The sequence below is a fragment of the Danio rerio genome, chromosome 2 (genome assembly GCF_052040795.2).
Source record: "Danio rerio strain M-AB ecotype USA chromosome 2, GRCz13ab, whole genome shotgun sequence".
Taxonomy (NCBI): domain Eukaryota; kingdom Metazoa; phylum Chordata; class Actinopteri; order Cypriniformes; family Danionidae; genus Danio; species Danio rerio.
In genome coordinates, this window is record NC_141022.1 from 54,991,853 (window position 1) to 55,001,733 (window position 9,881).

Consider the following 9,881-nt stretch of genomic DNA (forward strand, 5'->3'; position numbering starts at 1 on the left):
CTGAAATAAAACAAATAAGACTTTCTCCAATATTCTTTCAAATATTGTCAGACATACTGTGAAAATGTCCTTGCTCTGTTAAACATCATTTAATAAATACTGAAAAAAAGAAAAAAATCCAAATGAGGGCTAAAATATTATATTCTGACTTCAACTGCATGTAATAATTTCAGAAGAATCAAATTGTATTACATAATACAAAACCTTTCAAACCACTCATGCAATAGTCGGTGATTCTAGATAATAAACCCTTAATGTAAGCCCTTTCAAACGTTTGTTGATCGGTTGAGCTGAAACAAAATTATTACTCCAGTAAATGAAGACAGATGAGAGGAAATAATCTGAATTTGACTTTTTATTTTAGAAGCATACAGAAGATAATCGATAATTCTTGCATTAAAGTAAAAACAAATTCACTTCTTTTTTTTAAAAAAAAGATTCGCATTTAGCCAAAATAGAGGTCAAATAAACTTTAAACAATGATTATTGTACTCTAGTTTGTTCAACTGACTGTAAACCAGAATATAAATATTTATTATGAGTTTTTAATCATCAGATGGTTCTGGTCGATGTTCAGAAACTCTAGCTGTGTGAAAGGCAGAAACGCCATCTGAAAGATAGAAGAGAACATTTCTGTCTCACATTATGCATTGATTTACACACAATCAAACCCTTACATTACATAACATATTTTAGTCATGCTTAAAAAACAGGATTAAAACAGGTTTCATTAAGGATATACAAGTATCTCAAAATAATTAATGAGAAAGTACATATATGACATTATATGTTGCCGAATTTCTTTAATACTTACCTGTCCGGGTGAGTGCCGGTGTCTGTGTTCACACTCACTGTCAAACACAAAAATAAAAAATAGATATATTTTCAAACGAAAAAAAGATACAATATTGAATAGGGCATGAGTTTTGCCAACATTTAGAATTTTATAAAAGTAGACCCTAAAAATTATGCTAAATGGCACTAAAAAAAAGATTCTCTGGCTCGTAATCAGAGAGTTAACACTAAGTGCTACATACAGTAGCATCTGCATAGCATCTTAACTACCACAAAGAATCACTGAATTTTTTTTACCTGATTCTGATGTGGTTACAGTGAGTTGAAGAGGAAGGATTTGTTCTCCAGCAGAGCAGTAATACCATCCAGAATCAGAGAGTGTCAGTCCAGTCATCAGCACAGTGAAGGAGCTTTCACCATCATCACTGATCTGCACTGATGAATTCTTGGATGTGTTCGTCTTCTTCTCTCTGAAACACTTCTCATCTTTAAATCTGCACCAGCGTTTCTGTTTATCCCTGTATCCAGAACTGTAGAAACACTGAACACTGACATTACCACCTTCATGTCCAGATACACTGCTGCTCTTCACAGACACATCAGGAACTGAAACACACAGACAGCAGACATTGAAAACTGTAAAATGCATATGTGTGAAGCCAGAGAATCTGAGATTATAATAAGAATATATTAATTCTACTCTCGTACCATCTTGAACCTGCAGATAAATTTTATATATAACACCTCCAGGCACCACACCACAATGATACTCTCCAGTGTGTTTCTCCTGCAGGTTCCTCATAGTCACAGTGACGAGACTCTGATCAGGATGATCAATCACTGACAGATTCTCCTCTGTTGTGTTTGTGTATGTATTACATTCATCATTTACTGAGTACCAGTATTTCAGCTGTGTGTTTTTCTCATCATAATAACATGGGATGGTGACAGATCCTCCAGGCTTAACAGTTAATCTATTACTTGAAAATGCATCGTAGCTTTCAGCACCTAAACAAACAACACACAACTGTTAATACTTCTATGATTAAGACAAAGCCACTTGTTGTATCCTGATTTATAACACTGAAAGCAACAACAACTGATCATTATATCCGTCATCACAAATGAATGTATAGGATACACTAGAATATGAGCACAAATGTAATACTCACCCAAAATGAGCCAAAACCCGACTGAAAGGTAGAGTATTTTTGCCGCTGCGTACGCTGCCATTCTGTTTCTCTGTCAGCTTCGGAGTGGTTTAGTTGTTTTGTAATGGCTGATCTGCTTCCCTTTCTTGCCAGTGACTACATATTAAATTGTGTAAATTTCAATGACTAAATCAGTCATTCCTGTCAATGACGAATAACGGTTATCAGCATATCAAGTAGTTCTTTTTCTCTTTCTCTCTCTTTAAAGTCTATTTCAAGGTCTAAATTAATTAGGCTAATGTTAATTAGTAAGTACATTAGATTACAACCCTTCTGAAACCTTTAATTTGACAAGTTAAAATTCACTGGTATACGCAGATATGAAATTAATGTAATCTGTACCTGAAGCTTTAATTCATTTTGAATTACTGTAACCGTCTACTCAAGAATAGGTGAGATATTAATGTTTTTTTTTGGTTAATACTCAATGTGTTTCCTCTAATGTCTATACTTGGTCAGAGCAAGATAAGAGGCATGTTTTGTTTGCACTGAAGACAACATTAGGGTAGAAAGTGAAAACTGAGAAGAAGGTGAAACTACAATAACAGCACACATAGTCGAACATAGGGGAGACCAGGGATGATTGTAACACAATTTTTCTTTAGCACCTAAAACTACCTTTTTTTTTTTTAGCTGCATGACTGAAACTTTTAGGCAAAGTACCCACATTTGTCTACTACAAACGTCAACAATTTAAATTTCTTAAACTATATCACAGACTTTGTGAGATGATGACAAATACAAAGTGGTCATTTGTTACATCCTACCCCACTACTAGGGTAAGTTGTAACACATACTGGGCTAAGTTGTAACAGGTAGACAAAATGCACAAAAACTAATGGTACTAGTGATATGCCACAACAACAGTTTTATTGTAAATAAATGACTGCAGTAATACAATATATGTGAATATTGAAAGTGTATGTGCATATTGTGTGTGTTTGTGCATGCGCAAGTGCATTTGTTTGTGCACATTCATATGTATGTGTGTTTAAGAGTTTGTATGCATTTAAAACAGTTGTTTCAACCTACCCCACCACTGTCACCCATTGTTTAGCTAGCTGTATTAGCATGGTGCTTTGTAATTTGCAGGAGGTTGATACACCATTCTTTACTAGAGAAACTACAGTTCCCCTTCGGTTGGGGAACTTCAGTGCCATGAATGGGAGGATTCGTATCAGAAGCCGCTTATCTGGAGAGTATTGAACGGGCCAATGAATGAAATTAATTGGCAGCGTAAGCTTGCGCAGGTGTGCGACATCTGCAATCATCTCAGCATATAAGCACACCTGAAGCCAGCAGACGCCATCCTTTTCGCTTCAGATCCTTTCTGAGTGAGTCGATGAGGGTTCCTCTTGCTGATCAGCACTTCAGAGCGAACGAGTGTGTCTCCCGGTCCACAGTGGGTCTTCGCGGTGGCAGACGGTCGAGCTGGGTTACTCCCTTGCCTGCGGTTCTTTGGGTCCGGTCCTCCAGAGCGGTGCGTATAGTTGCAACTTTCCTAAAAGAGCAACACAGTCGTGCAGCACGTCCTTTTCAGGATGGCGCTCCGACTGTGCGTTTCTGGATGCGGGGGTTTCCTGTCTCCGGATGATGGACACGATCACTGCATTGCATGTTTGGGGGTCCAGCATGTTAATGCGGTGCTCGCGGGCGGTTCATGTCGTCATTGCGATGCCATGACCGTTGCACAGCTAAGATCGCGGCTAACTTTCGCAAGAGAGCGAGCCACCCCAGTTGCCTCCTGTTCTAAAAAAGCAGCGGGCGCTCGGGCAGATCTGAGGGTTTCAGCGGGAGCTAATCCGCCGCCCACGGGCTCGCGGACCTCTCGCTCCTCACGGCGCTCCATCCAAGCTTCGGGTGGTGAGAGTGATCCGTCTAACCAGATGGTAGCTCTCACACTCGCTGACACCGGAGATCAGATGTCCTCCGCGGCATCGGAGGGTGGGCTTTCACTGTCCGACGAAGATCCGGACCCGCTCGCCCCCTCCGGGCAGGTGAGCGCTGTCAAATCGGATCCTGAAGCGGACATGTTAGCCGTGCTTTCCCGGGCTGCTTCGGCCGTGGGGTTGGAGATGGTTTATCCCCCAGCTCCGCGGCCGGACCGACTAGATGGGTGCTACGTAGAGGACCAGAAGGCGAAGCCTTCGAAGCCTCTCGTCCCCTTCTTCCCGGAAGTGCACAGTAGGCTCACGCAGTCCTGGAGGGCACCTTTCTCTGCCCGTGCTGCGAGTGCCTCCGCCCTCACCGCCCTTGACGGCGGAGCTGCCAGGGGGTATGAGGCGATCCCGTCAGTGGAGCGCGCTATCGCGGTCAATCTTTGTCCGCGCGGCGCCTCTACGTGGCGGGGTTTGCCCCGCCTCCCGTCCAAAGCCTGTAGGTTGTCTGCCTCCCTCGGAGCCAGAGCTTATAAGGCTGCGGGCCAGGCTGCTTCTGCTTTGCACGCGATGGCCACCTACCAGCGCTACCAAGCGCAGGCGCTGGCCGAGCTGCACGAGGGCGGGTCCAACCCAAGCTTATTACATGAGCTGCGCACCGCGACCGACTATGCTCTTCGGACTACTAAGTCCGCCGCGTGTGCGCTGGGGAGGACGATGTCCACACTTGTGGTTCAGGAACGCCACCTCTGGCTAAACCTGGCCGATATGCGCGACGTTGACAAAGTTCGCTTTCTTGACTCGCCCATATCCCAGGCTGGCCTGTTCGGCGACACCGTCGGTGAATTCACCCAGGAATTCAAGGCGGTGAAAGAGCAGTCGGATGCGATGGGCAATGTCATCTATCGGCGTGGCCGTAAGCCCGCTCCGCCCGCCGAGCCATCCACCTCCGCTGTTCCTCGCCGAGGGCGCCCGCCAACGAGTGCTGCCCCGCCCCCGCCTGCGCCTCCGGCCAAGCGGGCGCGGCGTTCACCTCGAAAGCAGGCAGCCCCTCCTGCCCAGGGCGCCGTTAAGTCCGGTAAACGGACCGCGAAGCGTCCCTGAGACAGGCCATCCGGAGAAGAGGAAACTTGCTCTTTCCCCGCTGGAGGGCGGGGCCCCGATAACAACGGTACTTTTCAGTGCCACCAAAACATCAGTAAAAGAGCACTTTTTCCCTTCCCCGGATGTGACTGCACGAGTTCTGCCAGTCCGGGACGCGCTGCCTTCCGGCTCGCAGACTCTACGTGCTTCGCCAGTGGCTCACGAGCGCTGGGGGGACGGTCTCCCTTCCCTCAGCCCTCCAGCCCCCTCTCCGGAGTCAGGGTGCGGAGCCAGAGCGAATCGCTCTCCTCCAGCTTTTCCGCGGGACCCTCGTGCTTCCCGGATCAGCACACCCACTCCGCGCTGCCCCACCGCTGGTACGTCAGCGATTGTAGCGATGACTCCATTAGCGAGGGCTCTGCCTGCCTGGTTAGCGCGGGCCAGCCCCTCGCGGTGGCTCATACGCACAATCAGACTCGGTTACGCGATTCAGTTCGCGAAACGGCCCCCCAAGTTTACGGGCGTGTATTTCTCCAGGGTCAACCCCCTGTCCGCCCCTGTCTTGCGAGAGGAGATTGCTGCCCTCCTGGCGAAGGGTGCAATCGAGCCGGTTCCTCCAGCCGAGATGGAGAGTGGGTTTTACAGCCCATACTTCATCGTACCCAAAAAGAGCGGTGGGTCACGGCCAATCCTAGATCTGCGCGTTTTGAACCGCTGTCTGCACAAGCTGCCGTTCAGAATGCTCACGCAGAGGCGCATTCTCCAATGCGTTCGTCCTCGGGATTGGTTTGCAGCCATAGACCTGAAGGACGCGTATTTCCATGTCTCCATTCTTCCACGCCACCGCCAATTTCTGCGGTTTGCGTTCGAGGGTCGAGCGTGGCAGTACAAGGTCCTCCCCTTCGGGCTCTCTCTGTCTCCGCGGGTCTTCACCAAACTCGCGGAGGGTGCCCTAGCGCCCCTTCGGCTCGCGGGCATTCGCATACTCAGTTATCTCGACGACTGGCTGATTTTAGCCCACTCGCGGGAGCAATTGATTGTGCACAGGGACGAGGTGCTTCGGCATCTCCGCCTACTGGGGCTTCAGGTCAACCGAGAAAAGAGCAAACTCGCCCCCGTGCAGAGGATTTCTTTTCTCGGGATGGAGCTGGACTCGATCACCATGGTAGCGCACCTCTCCGAGGAACGCGCTCGCCTGTTGCTGAACTGTCTGAGGGAGCTCGACAGCAAACTAGTGGTCCCACTGAAGTTCTTTCAGAGGCTCCTGGGGCATATGGCATCCGCAGCCGCCGTCACGCCGCTCGGGTTGCTCCATATGAGACCACTTCAGCACTGGCTTCACGATCGGGTCCCCAGACGCGCATGGCACGCGGGCACACACCGGGTCTCGGTTACTGCGCTGTGTCGCCGCGCCCTCAGCCCTTGGAACGACCCCTCGTTCCTACAGGCCGGTGTGCCTCTAGGACAGGCGTCCAGCCATGTTGTTGTTTCAACAGACGCTTCCAACACGGGTTGGGGGGCCGTGTGTCGCGGGCATGCGGCTGCGGGCCTCTGGAAGGGTGCCCAGCTGCATTGGCATATCAATCGCCTAGAGCTGTTGGCAGTGTTCCTCGCTCTCCACCGCTTTTTACCGGTGCTGGAGCGGCAACACGTGCTGGTCAGGACGGACAGTACGGCGGCGGCGGCGTATATCAACCGCATGGGGGGTATGCGCTCTCGCCGCATGTCTCAGCTCGCCCGCCGTCTGCTCCTCTGGAGTCACCCGCGGCTGAAATCGCTGCGCGCCATTCACGTCCCAGGCACGCTCAATCGTGCAGCCGATGCGCTCTCACGACAGCTGTTACGCCCTGGAGAATGGAGACTCCACCCCGAGTCTGTTCAGCTGATATGGGCGCGATTCGGGGAGGCCCAGATCGATCTGTTTGCTTCCCCCGAGAACGCTCACTGCCAATTGTTTTTTTCCCTGACCGAGGGCTCTCTCGGCACGGATGCACTGGCCCACAGCTGGCCTCGGGGCATGCGCAAGTATGCGTTTCCCCCAGTGAGCCTGCTCGCGCAGTTTCTGTGCAAGGTCAGGGAGGACGAGGAACAGGTTCTGCTAGTTGCGCCCCTTTGGCCCAACCGGACCTGGATATCAGAGCTCTCACTCCTCGCGACGGCCCTCCCCTGGCGGATCCCTTTGAGAGAGGACCTACTCTCTCAGGGACAGGGCACCATCTGGCACCCTCGCCCCGATCTTTGGAACCTCCACGTGTGGTCCCTAGACGCGAGGAAGACTTAGGTAACCTACCGACTGCGGTGGTTAATACCATCACTCAGGCTAGAGCCCCCTCCACGAGGCGCGCCTACGCCCTGAAGTGGAGTCTATTCACTGAATGGTGCGTCTCTCGCAGAGAAGACCCCCGAAATTGCCAGATTAGTGTTGTGCTCTCTTTCCTTCAAGAGAAGTTGGACAGCAGGCTGTCGCCCTCCACTCTCAAGGTTTACGTGGCCGCCATCTCCGCTTATCATAGCGCGGTAGCTGGCGGCACCGTGGGAAAGCATAACCTGGTCATCCAGTTCCTTAGGGGTGCTAGGCGAATTAATCCATCTCGCCCCCCTCTCATGCCCTCTTGGGATCTCGCCCTCGTTCTCACGAGTCTGCGATCCGATCCCTTTGAGCCACTCGAATCAGTATCTCTAAGATTTCTGTCCCTGAAGACAGCTCTGCTGGTTGCGTTGGCCTCCATCAAGAGGGTCGGGGACCTGGAGGCATTTTCGGTCAGTGACTCGTGCCTGGAATTCGGGCCGGATTACTCTCACGTTATCCTGAGACCCCGCCCCGGTTATGTGCCCAAGGTTCCTACCACCCCCTTTAGAGATCAGGTAGTGAACCTGCAAGCGCTGCCCCCGGAGGAGGCAGACCCAGCCCTTTCTTTACTTTGTCCAGTTCGCGCTCTGCGCATTTATGTGGACCGTACTCAGAATTTTAGATCATCTGAGCAGCTCTTTGTCTGTTATGGCGGTCGGCAGCAGGGAAGTGCCGTATCGAAACAAAGATTATCCCACTGGATTGTGGATGCCATTTCACTCGCTTATTCGAGTCGAGGTCAGCCGTGTCCCCCGGGAGTACGTGCACACTCCACTCGGAGCGTTGCATCCTCTTGGGCGCGTGCACGCGGCGCCTCTCTAACAGACATCTGTAGAGCTGCGGGCTGGGCGACACCCAACACATTTGCAAGGTTTTACAATCTGCGAGTGGAGCCGGTTTCCTCAAGGGTATTAGGTAACCCTTTGGTGATTGAGGAGACAACTCGGTAGGGTGTTGAAACACGCTTGCGGCGCCATTCTCCCTAACACGGAGGTACGTGCGCCTTTTTTATCTGTCAGTAAAGTTCCCCGTCAGGTGAGCCCTGCAGATTCCTCCGTGGCCCCCAGCACTGACTCAGCGGAGGAGTCACTTGCTGGCCCACTACGTTGTAGGTCTGCCCGCTGGTCAGCCCGCGTTTTGGGTATAGGTGCCTGCTATGCGTGATCCCCACTAGGCGATCCCATATGCTTATTCCGCCACGGTTAAGTCCCCCCCCTGGGCGGACCCGTGTCTTCCCTCTCCGCTAACCACTCTTTGCTATGCGTACTCCCCCTTTTAGGGCTAGTCCATAGGTAAATTCTGCCATCTATCCCCCCCTTGGGTAACGGATGGCCTCCGCAGCGTCCTCCCTATCGGGATTGCACGCTTCCCAACGTACTGTCGTATTTCCTAGAATTATCTAGATGCTCACGACTTCCCAAAAAATATATCTAAATCCGTAAAACTTCTGTTGAAGTAGGATAAATTAGGGCCAGGGACACGTTGGAGGACCGCGCCCCCCATGATGTGGGTGCGTCACGCTTGCTTGACTATCTCCTCATCGGGGGTGTTGGTAAGGTGCAGTCATTATGGCGCTTTCCATATTCTCCCATTCATGGCACTGAAGTTCCCCAACCGAAGGGGAACGTTCGAGGTTACAGAAGTAACCCTTCGTTCCCCGAGGAGGGGAACGGAAGTGCCATATTCCGTCGCCATAATGACTGTCCCTTAGCTGTTTGAAAGTCTCTTCAGCTTAAAAGGATGGCGTCTGCTGGCTTCAGGTGTGCTTATATGCTGAGATGATTGCAGATGTCGCACACCTGCGCAAGCTTACGCTGCCAATTAATTTCATTCATTGGCCCGTTCAATACTCTCCAGATAAGCGGCTTCTGATACGAATCCTCCCATTCATGGCACTTCCGTTCCCCTCCTCGGGGAACGAAGGGTTACTTCTGTAACCTCGAACGTTTGACCTGATATAACTTATACAACATCATCTACAACGGCAGAGGTACTAAACTAAATATTATCTTGTTTTTTTTTTTTGTTTTTTTTTTTACTTTCTTACCTCATCATTCAATTTTCTGTTGTAGCTTCAGAAGAGATTGCAAGACTGACTGGAAAATCTCCATGTGTGATTGTTAAGTTAACCTGAAAAAACTGAAAATGTTACATGACCCCTATCTCATCCCTGATTTGTGGAATTGGTAGTGTTGCAACTCTCCCTGTGTTTCAACTATACCCGCTCTCCCCTACACAACTAAGTTTCAGATCATTTTAGGTCAGAATATAATAAATTTTTGTGCAAAACTCGAATATCGCAGAAAACATCCAACGAGAGAACAAAATCATCACTTCCAGATAAACTGGCACCGAATATCAATAGAAAAATAGAAGTTGCTGCGTTGGGAGAAATAACTTTTTCATATACAGTAGTTCTGTGCAGTTGTGTTCTGCACCCTGATTGGCAGGAGACCATTGTCGATCAATCTCCTCCGTGTCTCCTGTACAGTACAAAATGCGTTCAGCTTGCCAAATTAACATAAGTCTTCCTTCGCAAGCAGTGTGAGTTCCAACAAGGCTGCA

At 49.7% G+C, this 9,881-nt stretch overlaps 1 protein-coding gene across 1 annotated transcript; it reads right to left on the reverse strand.

Moving 5' to 3' along the window:
* Window positions 1-433: 433 nt before the first annotated feature.
* On the reverse strand, window positions 434-2,032 carry pigrl2.3 (polymeric immunoglobulin receptor-like 2.3). Its single transcript, NM_001083878.1, is given in 5 exon segments — window positions 434-610; window positions 815-851; window positions 1,093-1,401; window positions 1,504-1,803; window positions 1,968-2,032. Coding segments are annotated over 5 exon segments (735 nt in total). The 5' UTR covers window positions 2,029-2,032; the 3' UTR covers window positions 434-582.
* Between the last annotated feature and the right edge of the window lie 7,849 nt (window positions 2,033-9,881).